Source organism: Cnephaeus nilssonii (assembly GCF_951640355.1).
Source record: "Cnephaeus nilssonii genome assembly, chromosome: 22".
Classification (NCBI taxonomy): domain Eukaryota; kingdom Metazoa; phylum Chordata; class Mammalia; order Chiroptera; family Vespertilionidae; genus Cnephaeus; species Cnephaeus nilssonii.
The window spans coordinates 1,097,280-1,122,662 of NC_137093.1; the positions used below are offsets into that span (position 1 = coordinate 1,097,280).

The following is a 25,383-nucleotide window of genomic DNA, read 5'->3' on the forward strand; positions in this document are numbered from 1 at the left end:
GGACCTAGGCATTCATGTCACCATACTATTTGAGAAATATTAGATTTGTGCTAAACTTGTTTTTTTTAAAAAAAAATATTTTATTGATTTTTTTTTTTTACAGAGAGGAAGAGAGAGAGACAGAGAGTCAGAAACATTGATGAGAGAGAAACATCGATCAGCCGCCTCCTGCACACCTTCTACTGGGGATGTGCCCGCAATCAAGGTACATGCCCTTGACCGGAATCAAACCTAGGACCCTTCAGTCCACAGGCCAACACTCTATCCACTGAGCCAAACCAGCCAGGGCTGTGCTAAACTTCTCAAGGAAGGTCAATTATCTCTCCTCTTTTTATTCTTTCTACCTGTTGAAATAGGTAAAATATTTGAAAGACATTTTTGATGGATAGAATTTTCCCTACCCAAGCTCTTGACACATTTACAGACTACTAACACTCACGTCAATTAGAACCAGAAAATACTTCCTTTATAATTTTTCAAATATTACAGGTTAGCCTCTATTTTCTAAACATAAGTTTATTAGTATGTTGTGTGTCCCTGGAAGGATGAAGTTGAGTCTATCTCAATTTGTCCAATTATTGAGGATTAAATATCAAAATTGTTCATTTAAATATTGCCACCCCCAACTAGATCACAATCTCCTAAAAACAAGGATTTATCTGTTATATATGATTATATCTTAAAACAATGCACACTAGGTGGCTGAATAGATGAAGGGATGGATGGATGGATGATGGATGGATGGATGATGGATGGATGGATGGATGATGGATGGATGAATGATGGATGGATGGATGGATGGATGATGGATGAATGGATGATGGATGGATGATGGATGGATGGATGATGGATGGATGGATGATGGATGGGTAGATATACAGATTTTTTAAATGAGCAAATATGTGAATGCATGAACTCTGATCCTAATAACCATTATAAATTGTTGCCAGAATTAGAAATAGGGTTCAGCCAACTTATTTAATTATAATTGTTTAATAAACTAGACAAGTACTGTGACAATAAGGTCACATTACCACACAGGGGCTTTTTGATATCTCTCCTACACCTCCCCCCGCCCCCCCGCCCCAGGCCTTGAAACTAGTTGATTTACCAGTACTACCCACGTGGGGTGGAATCATTTGTGCCACCAACACATCACTCCTCTCTCCACAGTCAAGGTGACACATGTGGCCTGTGCATGTTCCAGCAGGAGGTGTCTGAGGGCAGCTAGCTAAGCGGGGGCTTCCAGAGCTGGGAGGCGGGCGACCCATGAGGTCACAGAGCCGCGGCCTCGCCCCTTCAAAAGAAACCACTCTTCCCTTACCTTCAGGGTCTGGAGGAAGCCAGGGCGACAGAACCCAGCGCAGCATGTGGTGGAGAGTTTGCAGCTTGCTGGTGTCCTGTGCCCTACCAGGTAAGGCCTTAGAGCTAATGTTTTCTGATGCTCATTTGACTTAATGTTTTGCCAAATCTACCAGTCAATCAACTGCATTCTCAAAGTAACTAGTATAGAAGGTAACCCAGGTAAATGTGCTCAGAGGTTCCAAGGCACACCAAAATGACACAGCTGATGGGTGTTAGTGTGTTTATTTAAGGGTAAGACATCAGGGATTACTGCAGTGTGTGTGTCTGGGGGACCTTGTGTGGCAGAATGTAACAAGTGTACCAGCTGAAAGAGCATCAGTTTGGGATGTAAAATATCCTTAGCCAAATGATAGAACTACTCTGATATCCCGTGTCTGCATCTTGAAATGAAGATGATAGCAATGTTTGATCTACCAAACTCCCTGGATGGTTAGAAGATTCAAATTTCAAATGTGAAAGCACTTTGAACATAGCAAAGTGCTCCAGGACTCTTCAAGTGGTCAGTGATGCTAGTGCTTATGTCTTAAGAGTCAGTTATACTTTACATTGTATTATAATTTTCAAATTTTATTTTTGGTTTTTAATTCCAATGTAGCACTATGCAAATTAAAGATTCAGTTACCTTTTGAGCGCAGGTAAAATTATTCCTGCCCAAGGTGGGGTCCCTGATTGATTGCAACTAGTATCAGATTCTTGCAGAGGAAACCACACATGACAGTGCTGCTTGCTGGTGTGTGTGTGTGTGTGTGTGTGTGTGTGTGTGTGTGTGTGTGTGTGTTTTCAAACCTTGGGCCTGGAGGTATGTTTCACAAATGCAACTATCCTTCTATCTGCACTCACCATAGAATTGCATTGGAAAGGCTCTATTTAAAAAATAGATTTCCTATTTTACATAACATTTAATTTTTTTTTACATTATACACTTCAATTTGTGCCTTCTTGTTTGATCCCTGTACCTTAAGGCACTTGATAAGTATTCAATTTTGGTAAAAATAATATTAGTTCCTTTAATAACTGACTTAAATAATAGCTACTCACATTCAGAAAAAAACACACATTTAGACAGCTAAAATTAGAATGCTTTAAATTAGTCTGAAGTTTAAAGCCCTTAACTGACCTTAACTTTTTTCAGGATTCAAGTTATTGTCATGTGAAACTGCCTACAAAAATAGAATTTTAAATAAAAACAGCAATGACTATGTTTTATGGTAAACCTAAGACAAGTCATTTAGAAATATACTCAATATTATTAATAAAGAGAAGAAAGTAATATATTTATTGTGCAATGCACAGTACTGGGTAATTTTTGTTGATTATGTTTAATTTTAACAAAGATACTGAGATAGGTGTTAACATCCCTAATTTACATATGATAAAATTTGAGGTTAAAAGGAGTTAGATAACCTTCCCAAGTTTTCACAACTAGTTAATGACAGGGTAAGTAGCAGCCTACAAAGCACCTAGTAAAAGTATTTTCTTGTGAACCAATCTGTGTGCATGTATGTGTGTGTGCATGCTTATACTAGTATACGCATGTGTGTGTGTGTGTGTGTGTGTGTGTGCTGGGTTGTGACAGAAAATGTGTTTCATAATGTGGATCAATAGTTTGACAGCCGCTGACCACACAGTTGGGAGACCCATTATTGAGAAACCCCAGTGTGAAACTCACCTGAGGCCCCGTGGGCACCTGGCCTCACCGAGGGCTGTGCAGCGTGGACCTCGCTCAGGCCCACCAGAGTCCCAAAAAACAAAGGAGCTGACCATGTTGCTTTCTCGTTGGTAAAGAAGCAGAAAATCCATTTGGCACCACTATAAAATATCAGCAGCTTTTAGCTAATTGAATTATGGGAGCATCACTCTACCTTCTAGTGTACAACTTCTAAGGCTGCGAAAAATTTATCGACCAGAAAAGTCCCATAATCTTGCAGCCTACCCTCTTTTCAAGGTTGTCATTGGCATAAATAGGTACTAGAGTGGTTAAAACAATAAGAATGAAGAATTTTTCAAAATTAATCCCATTGCCCTGTATTGTGGATGCTGAAAACCTACCCCTCTAGCCTCCGCTGTGGTTACTGAGTGGAGGTCGGACACAGGAGACAACAGCACAGCTGCAGGGTGAGTGAGTCTTCCTCGCTCTTCTTGGACAGGAATAGCCTTATGTGTGTTGACATGTATTTGAGCCAATCTCTGTAAAGTTATATTGAAAATAACTGGATTCTGACAGATTAATTTTCACACTTGTTATTTCATGTATTTATTCTATCTGCAGTAGAATTGCTCCTCCTTGTAATGCTCTGCTGGAAGCACAGCCTGCCTCAGACCTCATTGGTCATGGACTAAGGCTCTGGTTTGAGTAAGGCTCTCGTTGCATGAGTCTGGTTTTCACTCAGCTCTAATTTTTATTATTCAACATAATAACTACAAAGTTAGCATCTTATTACTGAATATACATGATGCATTTACTCATTTTTAGTCATTAATTCAACTGATACTTAAAACCTCATTCTGTGCTAGGACCTGGTAATATGAAATGCATGAATGGCCAACAGTTTTTCCAAGAAAACTGTAACCTAGCCACGGAGACAGACGTGTAACCACTATGTGTTAAGTGCTGTGAGAGAGTCTAGTCCAAGCCTGTGGGACCTGGAGGAGAGTCAGTAGGCCTTTGTGGGGAGGGTGGAGCCTAAAGGCTGTTGGGAAGTTTGACAAAAGTGGTGTAATTTGAGTTGAGTCTTGAAAGAGAGAAGAAAGGTATTCTAGGCCAAAGCCACGTGTCTCCAGGAGCCTGGACCTCCCTGAAAGCAGCAAATAGCCTTTTGCATGGAGCATTTGAAAAGGAGCATCAGCCAGTGGTGCTGAGAAGAAGGAAGGAACCTTCTGGAATTTTGGTCAGATTCTTACAAATAATGGAACCTTACCAAGTAGTCTAGGAGAATGTAATTATAGAAGCAGATGAGGCTGATAAACTAGAGGGAGCAGAGACTAGAAGGAAGTGATTGCCATGGGCAAAGAAAGAAACCAGGATGCCTTAGCTAAAGCAGTAATAGTAGTAAAAAGTAAATAAATAAAGAGAGGGAGAGGAATAATGGATGAAAGGTATGCTTTGGAGAGAGAGAGAGAGAGAGAGCGCCTCTCAAATCCCTGGTATGCAGTGCTGGTGCTGACGTTAGTGAAGACTAGGAAACACTGGAAGAAGAGGTGGCGCATCTGTGTGAGGTGCGCGTGGCATGGGAGCAGTAGGAATAATGAGCTCCAGTTGGACACGTCCATTGAGGGTCCCTGCAGGACAGACTCTGTTCTGGAGCTTTTAATGTTATCATATGCAAATCTAACCAACAAAGTATGAGAAAGGAAGGATACTTCATTCTCTGCAGTCTACTGTGATGACCTGTAGTGGAGGTGGAGACCACACACTGCAATCCCAAACCCTGGAGAGAACTGAGGACGCTGGAAGGGCCGTTGCACTTCCGTGTGCTGGCCGGTGGCCATGAGAGCTGCTTGCCCTTTTGCTTGAAGGTTGGTCACGTGCGCTGGCGTGAAACCATCCCACTGTTAGGACAGTCGGTTGATGGAGTTGGAGGAGGAGATGGGGAAGGTCACAGGTTCCATTTCCGTACACGAACCAGTCCCGGTGAATAGCCCTCACAGCTCGACTCAGTAAGCAGCCTCATAGCACATGCATGACTCCAGCTGTGGCAGTAACAGCCAAGGCCAGAAGGCCACAGTCCACTCCATGAGCATGACCTGCCAATGGGAGTGGAGCCACCCAGAGAGACCACAGGCCCTCACAGCCGAGCCCTGCACCTGAGCATTTCTGAGCCACATGGAACTCTGGAGCTCAGACAGGGAACACTGAGCAGGAGGACAGGCGCTCAGGGCCCCAGAGAAAGGGGGCGTGTTTCTAAAGCCTGCAGGGAGGAAGTGGTGAGCAGAGATGGCACCCCACACCCCAGCCCTCTGATGAAGAAGGTGAAGGTCTGACTCCAAACTTAGGTGAAAACAGTTGAACAGAGGAGCTCCAGTTCCATCTTCAATGTCAGTGAGAGGCTCATGGGGAAAGGTCACTTAGAAGATGTGTCCTGCAGCTTAGTAGCAGCGCTCCCGCCCAACCTCTCCTCTCCCACCCTCTCCTCTCCCACCCGCTCCCACAATCTCCTCTCCCACCCTCTCTTCTCCCACCCTCTCCTCTCCCACCCTCACACCTCCCACCCTCTCCTCTCCCAACTCTCCTCTCCCACCCTCTCACCTCCCACCCTCTCACCTCCCACCCTCTCCTCTCCCACCCTCTCCCACCATCTCCTCTCCCACCCTCTCCTCTCCCACCCTCTAACCTCTCACCCTCTCCTCTCCTACCCTCTCCTCTCACACCCTCTCACCTCCCACCTTCTCACCTCTCACCCTCTCCTCTCCCACCTTCTCACCTCCCACCCTCTCCTCTCCCACCCTCTCCTCTCCCACCCTCTCCTCTCCCACCCTCTCCTCTCCCACCCTCTCACCTCCCACCCTCCTTTCCCACCCTCTCCTCTCCCACCCTCTCACCTCCCACCCTCCTTTCCCACCCTCTCCTCTCCCACCCTCTCCTCTCCCACCCTCTCCTCTTTCACCCTCTCACCTTCCACCCTCTCCTCTTCCACCCTCTCCTCTCCCACCCTCTCACCTCCCACCCTCTCCTCTCCCACCTTCTCACCTCCCACCTCTTACCTCCCACCCTCTCTTCTCCCACCCTCCCCTCTCCCACCCTCTCCTCTTTCACCCTCTCACCTTCCACCCTCTCCTCTTCCACCCTCTCCTCTCCCACCCTCTCACCTCCCACCCTCTCCTCTCCCACCCTCTCACCTCCCACCCTCTCACCTCCCACCCTCTCCTCTCCCACCCTCTCCTCTCTCACCCTCTCCTCTCTCACCCTCTCACCTCCTACTCTCTCCTCTCCCACCCTATCCTCTCCCACCCTCTCACCTCCCACCCTCTCACCTCCCACCCTCTCCTCTCCCACCCTCTCACCTCCTACCCTCTCCTCTCCCACCCTCTCCTCTCCTACCCTCTCACCTCCCACCCTCTTACCTCCCACCCTCTCCTCTCCCACCCTCTCACCTCCCACCCTCTCACCTCACCTGGACACTCAAAGCAAGCTTTTCAAGCCCCACGGCACAGGCTGCTCTCCTGACTACAGTGACTCCTGCCTCTAAATCAAGCACGGGGTCTACATGACAACTCGAAAGACAAATAGGCCTGTACAGCCGAAAGCAAGGCTTGGAGCAAAGAGTAAAGAAAACAATGAATTTTCTATGCCTCTTTCACAGCCCTTTACATCTAAACTCAGGCATCTCCAGTCGTGGTCAGTCTGGTCAGCACCTGGTACTGAGTTACAGGAGCAAACACTAACTGTAAGAGACACAGTTCTCACCACGTGCTAAAGAGCCTACAATTTAATTCCTAGTCATGGATCCCAAGCAAAAGACCATGATCCTTAAAATGAGAGACATCTCTAATAATCCTACCTAATAATAGAGTAATATGCAAATTGACCGTACCTTCGCTACACCCACCAGCCACGCCCACCAGCCACGCCCACCAGTAAACCTTCGGCAGGGACGTTGGGGTGCGGCAGAGCCCAAGGCCGGGAAAGCCTCAGGCGGAGGCTTTCCCGGCCTTGGGCACCAGCGGGGAGCCTGCACGGATCGCAGGCAACGACCAGGGGGTCGGCTCCTAAGATCCATAGCAGGGACGCTGGGGTGCAGCAGAGCCCAAGGCCGCCGCCCGGGGCCAGGCCCCGACCCTGAAAGAAGGCAGAAGGCGGTGGCCACAGCCAAGGCCTGGGTCCCCGGTGTCGGCAGAAAACTGGTGCAGGCAACCAGGTGAATGAAGGTCTATTGCACGAATCTTCGTGCAAACGGGCTGCTAGTAAAAGCATAATATGCTAATTAGACAAGACAGCTGAATGGCCTTCTGAACAACCTTATGGATGAAGCTGGGGCTGCGAGGGCTGAGCCCCTTGCAAGAATTTCATGCACCAGGCTTCCAATTTATTCATAAACAGGCCGCTGACAAGTTTCACCCCTCTCATCTCCCAGATGCAGGCTTCCTGTATCAGCAATCCTTTTAGCAAAGGGAAGAACATTGGCAACATTGCTAAGTATAAACTTCTGGCCCCAAGAATGAAATCAGAGCGTGTTGATAATATCAGTTTTTACTCTGTCATTAATTCAATGTAGCCATCTTCCTCCTGTCTCTGTTTCTATTAGCAAGGCGAGAGCAGCAGTGCCTGCCTGCTGCCTGCATTGCAGCACCAGCGTGAGAGCGGGCATTCAACCATGTCTTTTAAGCTCACAGTGAGCGTTCCTCTAAGGAATGAATTTTAGAGAAATGAAAAACATATGCACTGCCCTCCAGAAAGCCCCATCAGCTTGTGGGAAGCAAGATAACGCACAAGAACTAGAGAGCAAAGCAAGAATCATAATGAAATGGTTATGGAAACAATGGAAGTTACTTCTAGGTTCAAACTCTTGGCTCAGAAGCTGTTTAACCTTAGAAAAAATCTGTGTCACTCAAAGCCTCTCTACTAATATCCTTATTATTCAACTAGAGGCCCAGTGCACAAAATCACGTGGCCCCGCCCATCTGCGTGTGCCTCGTGTGCTCACAGCCCCGCCCACCTGCACACACCTTGCTGCACTCGCCTTGCCACGCCCACCCATAGGACGGAGACCCACTGTGTCCCGGGACTGAGACCCGTGACTCCCCGGGTCCGAGACCTGCCACGCCGCGAGACCCATCAATGTACCTCCTGGTGACAGGTCATTTGGTCATTATGGCGTTACGGCCATGGCTTTTATAATATAGATTATGGATTGATTTCATAGATTAGAATATTTCCAATGAACCAACCTCAGCAGAACTCTGGAACAATTCTGGAATGGAACAGTTACATTTCCAGAGCTCTCCAAAATACTTTTCCTAATACTTGAAATTTATCATAAGCAAACAACTCCCTTCTTCTTTCTTTTTTTAAAAATTTAAACTAAGGCAGTAAAACTCATTATATTTCATATTCATAATTTATTTTTTTCCATTTTTTATTAAGGTATTATATGTGTACATAATTTACTATTGCCCCCTCACCCCACTCCCATACATGCCCTCACTCCCCCAGTGTTTTGCGTCTATTGGTTATGCTTATATGCATGCATAAAAGTCCTTTGGTTGATCTCTTATCTCCCCCACCTCTCACTAACCTTCCCACTGTAATTTGACAGTCTGTTTGATGCTTTACTGCCTCTGTATCTATCTTTTTGTTCATCAGTTTATAATGTTCTTTATTATCCACAAATGAGTGAGATCATGTGGTATTTTTCTTTCATTGACTGGCTTATTTCGCTTAGCATAATGTTCTCCATATTCATAATTTCTAACCGCACAATATTCTCATACTTCTGTGCGTGTTTTGTACTCTCATTGATAAGAATTGTCATCCTCAGAAAAAGTATGTTTTAAATTTAAAACTTGAAGAAATAAGAAATAGCAACAAATGTGCCAACTTACTTTTCCTATCACTGTCCTTTTTGGGATGATAAACTTACAGCTGCTTCAAATCAGTTGTTTACTGTTCCCTGGGGCAGTGACAGGGGAAGGGGGGCCCCGTCCTCCCTTCCATCCTGGATGCCTGCAAAGTGCGGGAGGCACATGTTGCTCCTTCATCAGCAAGGCCAGGAGGCCGAGGGGCCTGGGGCTCATCACTCAGTCCAGCCGAGTTCCAGGGTTGCAGACTCTGCAGCGCGCAGACCTGTGTGTGACCCACTCCCAGGCCTGTGTGACCTTGAGCTTCTCTTCCCTCATCTGTAGAGGGAGCCACATAATTCTTCCTTTGAGGGTTAGTTTGAAAGTTAAATTAAATGCAGGTAAGCCTGGCTGTGTGGCTCAGTGGTTGAGTGTTGACCAGGAGCCAAGAGGTCACTGGTTCGATTCCGATCAAGGGCACATGCCCAGTTGTGAACTCGACCTCCAGCAGAGGCGTGCAGGAGGCAGCCTATGGATGATGTTTCTCTCTCATTCATGTTTCTCTCTAGCCCTCTCACTTCTTCTCTCTCTAAAAGTCAATAAAAACATATTAAATAAATAAATAATAAATAAGTAAATAAATAAATGTAGGTAAGAGGAACTGATGTCGGACAGAGCAAGTGCCAGTAGATGTTCAACTGCCCTCTTTTCCCATCCAGACTCCCCCTCTTCAGTCCTCCTTGCCTCGCAAGTTGCTGCTGGCTGAAGTCCTGTTTCTGGATGAAATGTGTATAAATGCTCAAATAACTGGGTAGGTGGGTTGAGGCTGAGTCCCTGCCAGTGGTAGTGGGTGCTGGAGCCAGCTGACCACACCCCTTCTCTCCCTTGTGTAAGAAATAAGGTGCGCCCCCAAATCCCGGGGTCCTCGGGGAACACAAAGCACACTCAGAGCCAGGCAGCAGGGCAAAGGGCTTTCCTCCTGCAGGAGGGTGCGCACACATGGTCTGGGAGCACGCGCCCTGAGCAGGTGGTCCCTCGACTTCTAATCCTGACACACGTGACCTGTCTCTCACTCTTTATTGGAGCTCAGGCTCACAGTCTTTCCCGATTGACTAATTCAAAGGAAGTGGTTGGTCGTTGCCATTTCAAGATGGTGGCGCCCAGGGGAACTGCACATCATGTGGCCAACATGGTGGCTGCCAAGTCATGTGAGCAAAAATAGTGGCTGCTAAACTGTTGTTTGACAGAAAAGATGACTTGTTTATTATCACACTCGCAGCGGCCTCCCTGGTAGGCCCCCTGGAGACTGTGGAGGTGGAGGAGGGCCAGCCGGTGACCCTGAGCTGTGTGACACCCCCTATGGAGCGTGGCCCCCTGCAGTGGGTGGCCCCCTCGGGGTTCACCATCTTCTTAAACCAGCATCCCGGTAAGTGGAAAAACATCAATTGCCCCCAGTGTTTCCCCCAGGGGTCTTCGGACAGACATGGGGCGGTCGGAAGCCCGTGGGAGTGCCGCAGAGGCCAGAGCCCCACCAGCTGTCCCACATGTGGCTGTGCCCCGGGGCGTCTGCACGGGAACCTCCCAGCAGCTGGGAAAGGGGCTCATATCAGAAGCGCCTTTTCCTGCCCTGCCTTGCCCCTCACCCATGTCACACTTCCAGTCTTATATCCATGGACAGGCAGCAGCCCAGGCACCCACTCCCATGACTGTGGCCACTGCGCCCTGTGCCCTCCACTGCCCCCTCCCTCCACCAGCCTCTGCACAAACTCCTTGAGGGACTGCAAGTGGGCACAGGCCAGGCCAAGGGACACCACCAGTGCACGAATCCATGCACCAGGCCTCCAGTATGCATATGAGATCTTTGGTTAATCTCTTCCCACCCTCTACCCCCTCCCCGCTTCCCTCTGAGATTCATCAGTCTTTTCCATGTTTCCATGCTTGTGCATTGAGAGTCTTCCCCCTGGTGGCCAGTGCGCATCGTAGCTGCCAGTGGTCAGACACTTAGCATATTATCCTTTGATATATATAGACTAGTGGCCCAGTGCATGGGGGGTGGGGGTGGGGATATCTCTCAGCCCAGCCTGCATCCTCTCCAATCTGGGACCCCTTGAGGGATGTCTGACTGTCAGCAGTTGGACATCCCTTTCACAATCTGGGACTGATGGCTCCTAACCACTCACCTGCCTGTCTGCCTGATTGCCCTTAACCACTCTGCCTGCTGGCCTGCTTGCTCCCAACTGCTCCACCCTGCCAGCCTGATCACTCCCAACTGTCCCCCTGCTGGTCTGCTCACTCCCAACTGCCCCCCGCCACCAGCCTGATCGCCCCCAACTGAACCCACTGATGGACTGCTTGCCCCCAACTGGATTCCCCTGCTGGCCTGCTCACCCCCAACTGCCCCCACCTGCCAACTTGATCACCCCAATGCCCCCCCACACCGGCCTGATCACCCACAATTGCCGCCCCCTCTTGGCCCCTAACTGCCTCTACCTTGGCCCCGCCACCATGGCTTTGTCCAGAAGAATGTCTGGAAGGTCTCCTGGAAGGTCTCCCAGTCTAATTAGCATATTACTCTTTTATTAGTATAGACTAGAGGCCCAATGCATGAAATTTCTGTACAGGGGGGTGGGGTGTCCCTCAGCCCAGCCTGCACCCTCTCCAATCTGGGACCCCTCAAGGGATGTCTGACTGCCCGTTTAGGCCCGATCCTAAACGGACAGTCTGACATCCCTTTCACAATCCAGGACTGCTGACTCCCAACCACTCGCCTGCCTGCCTCCCTGATTGCCCCTAACCGCTTCTGCCTCCCAGCCTGATCACCCTCTAACCACTCCCCTGACAGCCTGATTAATGCTTAACTGCTCCCCTGCCAGCCTGTTTGCCCCTAACTGCTCTCACCTGCAGGCCTGGGTCCCCCCAACTGTCCTTCCCTGCAGGCCCGGTCGCCCCCAACTTCCCTCCTCTGCCAGCCTGGTCACCCCTAACTGCCCTCCCAACTGCCCTCCCCTGCTGGCCATCTTGTGGTGGCCATCTTGTGTCCACATGGGGGCAGCCATCTTTGACCATATGGGGGCAGCCAACTTGTGTGTTGGAGTGATGGTCAATTTGCATATTACTCTTTTATTAGATAGGATAGAGGCCTGGTGCACAGGTGGGGCTGGCTGGTTTGTCCTGAAGGGTGTCCCGGATCAGGGTGGGGGTTCCCTTGGGGGGCAGGGAGGCCTGGGAAAGGGGCCTGTGGTGGTTTGCAGGCTGGCCATGCCCCCATTGGGGTGGGGGGTCCCCACTGGGGATGGTGCTGGCCTGGGAGAGGGGCTGGGGCAGTTTGCAGGCCAGCCACACCCCTGTCAGGTGAGGGTCCCTGCTGAGGTGCCTGGCCAGCCTGGGTGAGGGGCTGATGGCTGTTTGCAGGCTGACCACGCCCCCCAGCAGAGACCTTCACCCCATGGGGGCATGGCCAGCCTGGGTAAGGGGCTGAGGGCCATTTGCAGGCCCCTCCCTCGGCTGCCGGCCCAGGCGACGGTGACCCAAGCCTTCCGCGTGCTCAGGCCATCTCCATGTCCTCTGCTCCCAGGCCCCTCCTTCGGTGGCTGGCCTGGGAAGGCAGGAAGCTTGGCTTCCTCCATTTCCAGGGGCGACCCAAACCTCCCGCTCGCTTTGGCTGGTTCTGTGGCTGCTGCCATTTTTGTCCCGCTAATTTGCATACTCACTCCTGATTGGTTGGTGGGTGTCACAAAGTGATGGTCAATTTACATATTTATCTTTTATTGGTGTAGATTATTAACATATGACGTATGAGTTTCAGATGTACAACATAATGATTGACATGAGTATATATATTCAATAAGTCTGGTTATCATGGATCCCCTCACATAGTTACACTTTTTTTTTTGCTTGCAGGATTCTTAAATGTCTGTTTCATTCATCTCTGAGAGCAGGATTCTAACCCTCCTCTTCATACTGAGGTCATTTTATATCCCCACTCAACATTTCCAAGGCCACATGCTTGGAACATCTTCAAAACAGCAAACTTTATTCTGCCTTTGAAAAGCAGAGCCTTTAACAACTTAACAGGCTTTGAAACCATGAAACATTGATGTAGTAGATGTAAAATAACTAATAATTATTTCAAGCTAAATGAACCATGAAGATGAGGTTCCAATACTATGGTTAAAAGTTCTGACCAAGAAACTTCATGTAGAGACTAGAGGTTCGGTGCACAGATTCATGCACAAGTAGGGTCCGGCCAGCCTGCCCCAATGGGGGCTGATCTGACTGGGCTGGCAGGGGTTAGGGGACTCAGAGGTTGGCCAGCTGGCCCCTCCCCTGATCAGAGTGGGGGACCAATTGGGGCAGGGCCAGCCAGAGGGAGGGGCTGCAATGCATATCATAGTGACTAGTCGTTTTGGTCATTGAGGTCATTCTGTCATTCTGGTCACTTGGCTTTTATATATATAGATGATGCTGTTACATAATGCTTTTGGATGTTTTGTTTTGGGCTTTTTAAGGCGATGGCATGACCAGATGTCTCCCCAGGAGGCCTGAATCTGGCTGGGTGGGTCCCAGCCAAGAGCCAAGTTTGCCCCTGGGAGACCCTGCAGGAATATTTTTGCTGTAAATGGGGAAAGGGGACAGGGTGATTCTGGCATCTAGTATGCAGAGAGGCTGGGATCAAGGGTCAGGAGTCAGGGATGCATTTAAACTCCTTACAGTGCACAGAACAGCCCCTACGACAAAGAATTAGGGACTCAAACATCGATAGTGCTGAGGTGAATTCCTGCTTCTAGTTCATGTAACATCGGGAGGGACACAGCTATGGTTCTGGGTGAGAAATAGCTTTCCTTGCTCAGCCATTCTTGGCTTAACAGTTCCAGGCTTGTTCATATTATAAATCTCAACAGAAAAGAAACAAAAAGAAAGGGAGGGAGGGAGTACTGGTTAGCTGAGGGCCTCAGACTGCAATGGGCCTCCCCAAAGAACCGAGAGGAACACGGCTGCTGGCCGGAATCCTCCGGAGTGTGACTTTTAAATCCTCCATTAACTAAACACCTGGAAGGACTAAGTCATAATTTTGGGGGAACTTCAAATAATAATGAACTTTTAAAATCCTATCTAATAAAAGAGTAATATGCAAATTGACCGTCACACCAACACACAAGATGGCCACCCCCATGTGGTGAAAGATGGCTGCTCCCATGTGGACACAAGATGGCCACCACAAGATGGTCGGCAGGGAAGGGCAGTTGTGGGTAATCAGGCCAGTGGGGAGGGCAGTTGGCGGGGACCAGGCCTGCAGAGGAGGGCAGTTGGGGGGTACCAGGCCTGCAGGGGAGGGCAGTTTGGGGGGACCAGGCCTGCAGGGGAGGACAGTTGGGGGAGACCAGGCCTGCAGGGAAGGGTAGTTGTGAGAGGGATGTCCGACTGCCCATTTAGGCCCTATCCCGGTGGGCCGAAATGGGCAGTCGGACATCCCTCAAGGGGTCCCAGATTGGAGAGGGTGCAGGCTGAGCTGAGGGACAACCCTCCACCCCATGCACAAATTTTGTGCAACGGGCCTCTAGTCTAAAAATAAAAAGCACCCAGCTGGAACAATGAATATCAATGCATTTATTTTACATTCTTCACACTCATTCTGACAAGACAATATCAAATGAATCAGATTTCAAAAAGGTAAATCATAGTGGGCATTTTTTTTAAAGCAAACACATCCTTTTTTTAAAAAAAAAAACCCACAAGTTTTTTTTTTTAAACCTTTTATATATTTTTTTAAATATATTTTATTGATTTTTTACAGAGAAGAAGGGAGAGGGATAGAGAGCTAGAAACATCGATGAGAGAGAAACATCAACCAGCTGCCTCCTGCTCACCCCCTACTGGGGATGTGCCTGCAACCAATGTACATGCCCTTGACCGAAATCGAACCTGGGACCTTTCAGTCCGCAGACCGACGCTCTATCCACTGAGCCAAACCAGTTTCGGCAAAACCCGCAAGTTTTTTATTTATTTATTTTTTTAGAGAGAGACATGGATGTGAGAGTGCCTCCTGCACACTCCCCTGGGGCTGGGTCCGAAACCTAGCATGTGTCCCAACCGGGAATCAAGCCAGCAACCTTTGGGTTCATGGGACAATGCCCAAACAACTGAGTCACACCAGCCAGGGCTAGTGGGTGTTTTTCACAATGTAATGTCTAAAATTCTTTAAAATTCTCCTGCCACCGAACCCTCCACCAGCATAGTGTTCTTAATTTCCTACAAACAGAAATAAAGCAAATGGTTTATTTCACAGATACCAGGATCAGCATATTTTATTTCCTACTCTCATTTCAAGCTATGGAGAGGCACCCAGCTGGTAACACTAGAATTTGTAAGCCAACTCAATCCAAGATGTGATGTTTGTTCCTTTAAAGTGTGAAAATTGAGAGCTATTCCTGCTAATAATCAATCCACCAAGCGTCTGTATTCATCTGATACCTTTCCTCATAACATGCTCTCCCCCACCCCCATACAGCTTTAAAAAATACCAAATACCAGCTTCTTCATCACTCCCCCAATGAGCTCTCCATCCGTGTGGCCAATGTGACCCCGCACGACGAAGGCGTGTACACGTGTTTACATTACAGCAGCTCCGTGAGCACAAAGGCAGTGAAAGTGGTGGTGCTGGGTGAGTGCCTCACAGCGGGGTGCCAGGAGGGAGTGGGGCGCCAGGAGGGAGCGGGGTGCACAGGAACATTACATGTCATTTCTAAACTTAACATTTTAGTTTTAAAAGGTTCCCTCCAGCTATGACCTGGGCACCTCTGCCATTTTTTGTTGGAAGGAAACAGAAGGGGACATTTTGAGTTGCAAGCCCTTAGATTAAAATGTGAATTCATGAAATTTGTCTTTGGACTCAACTAAGTTTCCTCTCCAGGGAACTAAAAAAGAGTTAATATTTGATGACCTGTGACTAGGCTCTAGGGAATCAGAGGCGAACCAGGCACAACCCCTGTTCACAAGGCACTGGCACACTAGTTCTGGAGGGCAAAACGTGTGTGTAAAGAAAGGAGAGCATTATGACAGCAATGCCGTCAGGTGTACCTGCACTGGAGAATCACTCACATCCTCTGCCAAAGCCATTTCCTCTCTCTTGAGAGGGGGAGGGGGGGGACTCGAGGAGCAGTGACAGCCTCCTGACCCACCACACCTGGCTCAGCTCAGGGATGTCAGTTTTGTCACGATCAAGTCCACTATCTTTACATGCTGGCTTTTTCTGTGTCAGAAGAGTTCAGTTAACAACATGATTCCCCATGTCATACCTTCTCTTACTGAATTAGTATGGTTCAGTGCCTCCCATATAGCAATGGCATGGTGACAAAGTGTTAGGAAAGGGGGGCTCCTGGGGCAGACCCCATGTGCTCAGCCCAGGGCTTTCTGTCCCCTCGCTGGCCACGCACAGCACTCTGCTCAGGCTGCCGGTGTGTCCTCCTGGCAGTCACAGCACCTGTGCACACCTCTGTCATTGAACATGATCCTTTTCCCTACATGATCTGCTCATGAACAGTTTGGGGTGGAGTCTATCACTAGCCTACTAGTTCGGCATCTAACACATCGAGCCACGCTTGGCCCTGGCTGCCCAGTGCCTGGCTGGCAGGTGGATGAGGAAATGAATGTGAAGAACACAGGTCTGGACCAAAGAGTGAAGTAGAATGGGGAGAGCGAGAGTCTAACTACAAAGTGTGTCCACGGCGGGAGCAGGAAGAAAGACATCAAGGAGCTCTTTGTAAGACACATGCCTTTGATGTTGGAAGAGAGCAGAAGTAACTTATGGTGAAGTGAGTCATAGACTCAGGAAGTTTAGGGCTTAAACAGCCAACTTATAACCCAACTTCTTCATGTCACAGACCAGGAAACTGATAAACCACAAAATCGGAGGACTAACCCAAATTCTTATAACTAGTTGGTGACAAAGGTGGAGCTAGAATTCAGGTCTCTATTCCTCACCTAGTGCTCAACCAATCAAAACAGCCATATATCAAATGTGAAGCATTGTTTTTGTAAGACAGTCGGTTTGGGGATTCCCAGGGACTAATCACACGCTGGGTAACAGCCATCTGGTGATCGCCAAGTAGCTGCACAGGCACAGCAAACTCTTAACTCTGTTCTGGGAGAGGTCAGGTGGAGAATAAGCCATCACTCAGACCAGACCCAGAGTGACCTCTGCGTGAGCAAGCGCCAGGCTTTCTGAGATATGCAGACCAGCTACTTCAGCACAGAAAACTCTGTTTTTTTCTAGCAACTCCTCTCAAGTCAACCCTGGAAGCTGCCGTCATCAGAACGCAGAACAGGGAAGAGCAGGTGGCACTGACGTGCTCCACGGTGAGGAGCAGGCCGCCCCCACAGATAACCTGGCAGCTGGGGAACCACATGGAGCTTCCTGGTGAGTGCAGACCCTTGGCCCGTCCATTTCCGAAGGATTCTGTGAATGGTCTGGCGCCCTCTGGTGGTACGAAGTGTCAGAAAACCTCATTCAATAATTATCCGTTCCTTATAACCAATCATTATTACGTTTTAATCTTGGAAGGCTAATCACAAATAACATTATAACATGTTTTGTGCAAAGCAAGGCAGAAATCTAAAACGTAATATTATAGCATCTTAAAATTTGACAAAACTTTATAAACTAAAAGACAAAATAGAGCTATTACCTGTGAGCAAAACTTTTTAGTAGGCGTAACATTGAAAGCACATTTACGGCGTAGAACAGTGTCATACCCTCAATGACAGTAAGTAATTATGTAACAAAGAATCTAAACTTCAAGCCTTCTGATGGAAGCGGGTAATTGTCATGCTTAGAAATGTGTATAGCTTGTTTATATTTCAGCAGCGTTACACGTGGTTTTACATAATCACGATTCTTATTCGGTCGGAAGGCTTGCGTCTCCGCGTTTCCAGCAGCGCCAGGCTGCTCCCGCGCAGGCAGGGCGTGCTTTGGGGTGTCAGAGGGGCGGGTTCGCAGGAACCTCTCCACTGTGTTCGCCCGCTTGCCTTTGTGACCAGGCCACGCACACGCAGGCAGCTGTCTGTGGTCAGAGCGAGGACAGGAGCCTGCCAGGCCGGCCAGAGGCCAGGCCCTGGTGTCTGAGAGCCACACCCACCAGGAACAGCAGACAGCCTGGGCCTGGCCTCACGCAGCGCCTGTTGCCGCAGGGGACACCTCGCACGCCTTTGACGGAGCCCGCGGGACCTGGAGCAGCAGCAGCGCGCTCAGGGTGCCCGCGCGCCGCGGGAGCTCCTCCGTGGACTGCGTGGTGCGCCACGAGGGCCTCCGCGGAAGGAGGCTGGTGCTCTCTTTCCGGATGGAAGATCTGGGTAAGAACTGATGATGTCTGTCATCATTTTAGATTTTCCTCAGTGTTTACTATCGCACACAATGAAATCAAGGGGGAAAGCCTTCCAGAGGAAGGCGCCTGTCAGCAAAGCCCTCCTTAACATCAGTTTCTCTCCATGATGGAAGCTTCTCCAGCCGGGCAGCTCTTCCCGCACCCCTCGCCCCCTCCCGCCCCCCACGCCGCCCCGCCGCCTGGGAGCCCCGCCCGCGGCACACGCTCACAGTGTCAGCTGGCTTCCTGATCATGACGTCACACGCTCACAGTGTCAGCTGGCTTCCTGATCATGACGTCACATGCACACAGTGTCAGCTGGCTTCCTGATCATGACGTCACACGCTCACAGTGTCAGCTGGCTTCCTGATCATGACGTCACATGCACACAGTGTCAGCTGGCTTCCTGATCATGACGTCACACGCTCACAGTGTCAGCTGGCTTCCTGATCATGATGGCCCGGTCACTGGACCGCGCCTCATTGTAGTGCAGTCACGTTTCAGAGAGGTCATATGAACCACACCCATCTTTATATTTGACCCAAAAGGAGACAATATTAACTGAAACACATTTAAGCTTGTCTGTATCATTTTATGTGAATATGAAGCACTCACTTGGGGACATTGTCATTACTCTTTAGATGTATTTTGTTAAAACTGTTTTTGAAGATTTTAGTTTAATCATGTTAATATTCTGAGCAAAACAAGATGACAAAAATCAACAAAACATCAAATATTAAACGCGAAGAGGAGGTGCTTCCATTTTCAGAATCTCTAGTTTCTGAGTCCTGTGGTCCGCGGAAGAAAGTGCGCCTGAAGGGCCCCTTGCTCCCCGCATCCCCTCTCCGCCACCGCCACCGCTCCCACCATCGCTTTTATCAAACCGCCAGCGCTCCTGGAGGCAGCTGCCTTTGGGAGACTCCGACCCACAGCCTGCAGCAGGGCTGTGACCTGATGCAAATATTCCGCCTTGCCCGCCCTTCGGTGATGGAGGGAGCACAGGGCAGGCGGGGCCTGGAGAGGTCACCAAGGAGGAGGGAGACCTGATGTATCTGATGCTCCTGAAAAACACGCACATTCTTAAACCAGAGCACCCGCAGCGCAGAAGCTTACCTGGGAGAGAGGAGGGCACGCATGGCAGCAGCTGGCGAGCTGATCCCCCGAGTGACCCACGCGGAATTCTGATTTCCTATCACTTATTTGAAGATGGGATAAAAACAGAAAGTTGAGCAACTGTGGAACTAACTTTTTAATAGTATTTAATCTTTATTAATTTGAATTTAAATAGTCGTGGCAGCTGGTGGTGCTGCGTGGACTAGCTGAGAACTGTGACATCTGGTCAACCAGAACAAGTCTCCAGTCCCACCATCAAACCGTTTAACTGGGTGTGTCTAGCAGCTTACCCACAGAGAGGACAAATCCAGTTTCTTATCTATAGACTCCAGTTCATATATATTTATGCATAAAATAGGTTCTATAGCTATATACGCATGCAACACAAGAAATATACAAATATTGCCTATATATGCACATATGGTTTTTATATACACACTAGCGGCCTGATGCACAAAATTCGTGCAAGAGCAGGCCTTCCTTTCCCCGCTGCCGGCACCAGCTTCCCTCTGGCACCCTTGCAGCCCCGGCTTTGTCCGGAAGGTGGTCCAGAAAGATGTCTGGTCTAATTAGCATATTACACTTTTATTATTATAGATCTATACATACATTATTATATATCTAACAAGATATATAATGTGTGTGTGTGTATATATATATATATATATACACTGTTTTGTACATAAACATATAATTATCTAATTTTACATAGTATACATTATTCTAGAAGACCTTAATCATGGATAAGTTTTATTCTATGTGTCCCCAATATTTCTCATATGTTGCTCTTCTTGCATTTTCTTCTAGTACTTCTAGTTGCCCCACTTTCGAGCATTTTCCTGTTTTCCTTGCCAGTAACTCTCCTGTTTCTTCGATTTTCTCTGGCGTGTTTGTGGTTGTGCTGGCATGGACAAGGGTTCGGTGAGCCTGAGGAGGGGTGGTGAAGGATTAAAGAAAAGATAGGCAAAGAGAATATAGCTGGTGCTCAGAGGACATCCTATGCCTGGATGAGGCCACAGAGAAGGATCCAGCCAGCAAGCGGAGGCTTTATTTTATAGTCAGAGGTAAACAGGTAGTGGTCAACATAGTCACAATGTTCTTGTGAGTTTCACCTTGTTTTGGCAACACTTGCTGCACCTCCCACAGCCCATTAGCATTGCAGGAAGGATCTAGGGAGCACTATAAGGTTAAGCTTAATTGTGCTAAGAGAGCTCTGCCCTCTAAGCTGGGACTTGTTTGTGGCTTTGCCAACAGGTCAATCCAGGGCTTAACTCTAGAGCCGCTCCCACATGTGGTCACTGAGTTCATTTTACTTTCAGTCCATGTCACTTTTTCTCGTGTTTCCTTAGTGATTCTTCTTCCTTTTCTTGGCGCTCTTATATGCAATTCAGGCTGTTTAAACCGTTTTCAAAAAATTTTAATGTTTGATTAAAACAGGAAGACACTAAAACCATGGAACCCTTTGATTAAATGAAGTACTCATAGATTTCATAGGGACATACCCCTTGTCACCTATCAGTATTTGCAAGTTAATAGATACCTTTTAATACGCTCCTTGGGTGCAGGCCTATTCACAGACAGCTCAAAGCTATGCTAAGCGGAACCTCTGGAAACATTTCTAGATACTGTTTTACATTATACAAATTACCATTTAATAGGCACTGTTCTTTTTTTTTTTTTTTTTACAGAGAGGAAGAGAGAGGGAGAGAGAGTTAGAAACATCGATGAGAGAGAAACATCGATCAGCTGCCTCTTGCACACCCTCTGCTGGTGATGTGCCCGCAACCAAGGTACATGCCCTTGACCAGAATCGAACCTGGGACCCTTCAGTCCGCAGGCCGACGCTCTATCCACTGAGCCAAACCGGTTTCAGCAGCACTGTTCTTAATAAGTAGCCAGCATAGTGCTAAACAGGTGGCATGAATTCATTTTTACAAAAAACGCCAAGAGGTAAATGCACTTAGTATCTTCATATTATGAGTATTAAGAAACTGAGCATTCAAAACATTAGGCATCTTATTCAAATTCACTCAGCAACAAGCAAGTCAAGCATTGGAACTCAACCCAGTCTGAGCCTGATCCAAAGCCACCTAACAGGGAGTGGTTAGATATGTGAGTGGGTAAACTATGGAAAGGCAGGGAGAGACAAGTAGAGAAGGCAGAGACCCTTTGCCCAGGGTGCCAGATGCTCCTCCCCAGAGGTCACAGGCTGCACTCCGAAGCCAGGGAGCTGGGCAGCTGGGCAGCGGGAGCCACAGGGCCATACACCAGCCGCGAGCTACAGAGCAGCAGCTCTGAGGCTTCTGCAAAACCTCTGAGAGCAGGTTGCAGGAGACTACATCCTCCACCCTATTCAGCTGAGTACACTGTGGGCAGGATTGGTCTTCGTAGTGGCTGAATTTTGTTTTTCCCCTTTTTTAGTTACTCGTCAAGAGACGGCCTCAGATGCCCTGGGGAAAACCTCTCCGTCCTCACGAGATGCCCTGCAGGCCGCTAGCACTGGTAAGTGTGGAAATCATTCAAACTTAAAAAAAATCCTGCCTCTTTGGGAACTCGGTTTTCCAACTATAAGTTTTAAGAACATGTTTTTTTTGTTTTGTTTTGTAACAAGACCATTCAGGACTCCCTCCAGCTTTGTGCCACAGTTAACATCGAGGGTTCAGAGTAGCTAGCACCTTGTAAGTGCCCCCTCTCTCTCTCTCTCTCACACACACACACACACACACACACACACACACACTTGTGACATTTGCATCTCTACTGTGGAGACTCATTTCTTTGTTTTCCCATCTAGAATAGACCAAAAACAAAGAGCAAAGAAGCAGGATCTGGAGATTTGATGTTTCTTATCATCAAATAACAAAGTCACCTTAGAAAGTTTGTCACTTAGTTGGTTGTCAAAAACTCAGATAGTTTTAATGACAAAAGCCTACCTAATAAAAGAGTAATATGCAAATTGACCGCACCTTCGCTATGCCCAAGCCACGGCCACCAGCCAATCAGGGCGAGTATGCAAATTAACCCAACCAAGATGGTGGTTAATTTGCATACACTGAGGGAGGGAGGAGTGAAGACTGAAGACAGCATAGAAGGAAGAGGGAGCGAAAATGGAAAGCAAGGCGGCTGCTGGAGGGAAAGTGTGGGCGGCGTGTGCGGCCGCAGAGGCGGGCAGTGGCGGGCGGCGGCGGCAGGTGCGGTGGGTCGGGGTGCGCACTGGCGGTAGTGGCGCGTGAGGCTGTGGGAACAGGCACAGCGGGGCAGGTGGGCGGGGTGGGGAGTGCAGCGGCAGCGGCGGCGGCAGCGGTGCGTGCGGACTTGGAGGTGGCGGAGGCAGCAGTGGCGGTGGCGGCAGTGGTGGCGGCGGTGGCCGCGGGTGCGGCGGGCAGGTGGGATGGGGCAGGCAGCCCCGCTTGCCGCAGCGGGAGAGGTGGGGGTGCGGGAGAGGTGGTGGTGGCAGGAGGGAAGCCCACTGGAAGTCTTGCAGGAATCTTCCTGCAAAACAGGCCCGTAGTTGAACTATAAATGCAGAAGAATGCGGAAAGCCTACATTATAACTTGCAGACAGTGAGCCCACCCGATGGTGAACTCTGGACAATGATCACATATTTAAGTTATGTTTTATTTCACTCAGCTTAGCCTCTGGTAACAGCCAGCGCTCAGAAAGTGCATAGCAACCACTGCGGGCAGGATGCAGGCTGCTGGCCATGGTGCTGTGAGCGCCACCATGAGTCTTGCCCAGAGAGGCTGCGAGTCTCTTCAGAGGCGTCTGTAACAGTGTGATTTGGTGGGATAAGTGCGCTCATAGCATCATCACGTGCATACCTCTGAGTATCAGATCACACTTAAAATTTGCTTATCTTGAATCATATTTAAAAATAAATGTTTAGGGGTTTTAAACTGATAAATAACACTATGTGCCATATAGTTTTTTGAAGGAGAATGGTAATTGAAAATATGAAGTGGAACAGCCACATCATTTGCTTCATAAGCCAATATTTTTACAAATGTTTAGAATCTAGCTGTCTTTAAGTTGGCTGACACCACTACTAAACAACTCAATTTTATGCTCTGCCTTTTCATCTATACTAATAAAAGGGTAATATGCTAATTAGACCAGGAGACCTTCCAGGAGACCTTCTGGACATCCTTCCAGACAAAGCCATGGTGGCGGGGCCGAGGCAGAGGCAGTTAGGGGCGATCAGGCTAGGAGGGGAGGGCAGTTGGGGCTGATCAGGTTGGTGGTGGGGCAGTTGGGGGTGAGCAGGCCGGCAGGGGGGCAGTTGGAAGCAATCTAGGATGGCAGGGGGGCAGTTGGGGGCAAGCAGGTTGGTGAGGGGGCAGTTGGGGGTGATCAGGTCAGCAAGGGGGGGCAGTTGGGGGTGAGAAGGCCAGCAGGGGGGGCACTTGGGGGTGAACAGGCAAGCAGGCAGAGTGATTAGGTGTGATCAGGCAGGCAGGCAGGTGAGCAGTTAGGAGCCAGTGATCCAAGATTGTGAGAGGATGCAGGCCAGTCTGAGGGACACCACCCTCCATGCATGAATTTCATGCACCAGGCCACTAGTATATAACAAGAGTTTAAAAATATGGTTTCTAAAACTCCTTTCAGTTTTCAAGTTTTACAATTTTATTACTGTTAACAATTTTCAGTAGAAGAATAGGTGGTTTCATTCTCCTTGTGTAATGGGCTAAAGAGCCAGATATTACAATGGGAAAAACATAGGGAGGATAAACAACAAAATCAGGAAAAGATTTTTATAAACTGTCTTCCCTAGCAAAGGCATCGTGGTACATCCCACTTCTGGGGGAGGGGGGCACACACATAGGTTTGAATGACAGCTGAGCCTACTTTTAACATGAAGTCATGGCTTTGTGCATTCAGGCTGCAGGTTTCCTATCCATAGAGCTTGGACGCCTCCTCACTGTCCAGGTGTCACCTGGAAGCATCCTGTGCACCTTCTCACTCATAGACCTGCTTCGGGAAGAAAGGATACAGTAACGGTTTTAATGTTGGGTTCTGACTTTCAGTATTGACTCTGCCACTGCTTTGCTGCAGGACTTTAGACAATTCATTTAAGTTTTCTAGAACTCCGCTGGCCCAGAGCTGTGGTGAGAAGTAACTCGCTCAGTCTAAGGCCTGGTACAAAGTAAATGTTCAATAAACATTAACCTTAAAAAAATAAGGCAAAGTAAGCCAGACCATTCACAACTATTTTGGGAAGACATCTGTCGTTCAGAAGTGACCTCATTGTTTTTAGTGAGCATCACTAAATTTGGTCACCAAAGCTGCTTGCTGCTTTTGGATGACCTTGTGTGGATATACACACTCTACATACACAGTTGGAGGCATATGTCCTGTGTTTCTCTCACCTTAGCTGCAGCGATGGAAGATTTTAGTACATCAGTGATGGACAAGGAAGAGGAAGAACAAACCACTCAAGACCCTGACTTGCCCACTGGTAAGTCTCCCACCACCTTTAGAATAAACACTTGACATTTTAACCACTTAACCAGTAAGTCCAATGGTTTCTTCAATTCTCATTCCTTTTGACCTTTCTGTTGCTTACATCACTGCTCCCTGACTTAGCTGCCTCCTTCCTCCCTGGTCCATTGCATTTGCTGCCACTTCTGTGCCCATTAGCTAATTTTCCTCCCTCCTGTCACTTCCTGTACATAGACGTGCTTCTGATTTTACTTCCCCATCCTTGGTTCTTTCCTTAATATTTAAAGAGTTGACCCATTCCCAAGACTGTTTCTGTTGCCACCAGGCAGGAGATTTCGTACTTGTATTTTCAGAACATTCTCCTGAACATTAGTCCCTGTTTCATCCCATTTCCTACATTTCTCAAGCTGAATTTTCTGCCAACGCCTCAAATTCAACATTGCTAACAAATGAACAACCTCTGTTCCCACAAAACCAGCTTGTCTAAAGTGTTGCGCAGGCCCAAACTATGGTGTCCTCCTTCACTACTGTCTGTGCATGTGTATGTGTGTGCACGTGTGTATGCATGTGTGCGTGCACACGCGCATGTGTATATACACATACATATGCAAT

At 48.4% G+C, this 25,383-nt stretch overlaps 1 protein-coding gene across 1 annotated transcript in view; it reads left to right on the forward strand.

Annotated features, from left to right (window-relative positions):
* CRTAM (cytotoxic and regulatory T cell molecule) overlaps nt 1-25,383 on the forward strand; it is a gene marked incomplete at both ends in the record, with an annotated part of 41,291 nt that overhangs the window by 10,527 nt on the left and 5,381 nt on the right. The window contains 8 exon segments of the mRNA XM_079762938.1: nt 1,174-1,216; nt 1,222-1,258; nt 10,139-10,285; nt 15,368-15,520; nt 17,132-17,275; nt 18,046-18,207; nt 21,708-21,833; nt 24,704-24,787. Coding sequence (XP_079619064.1) covers nt 1,174-1,216; nt 1,222-1,258; nt 10,139-10,285; nt 15,368-15,520; nt 17,132-17,275; nt 18,046-18,207; nt 21,708-21,833; nt 24,704-24,787 — 896 coding nt within the window.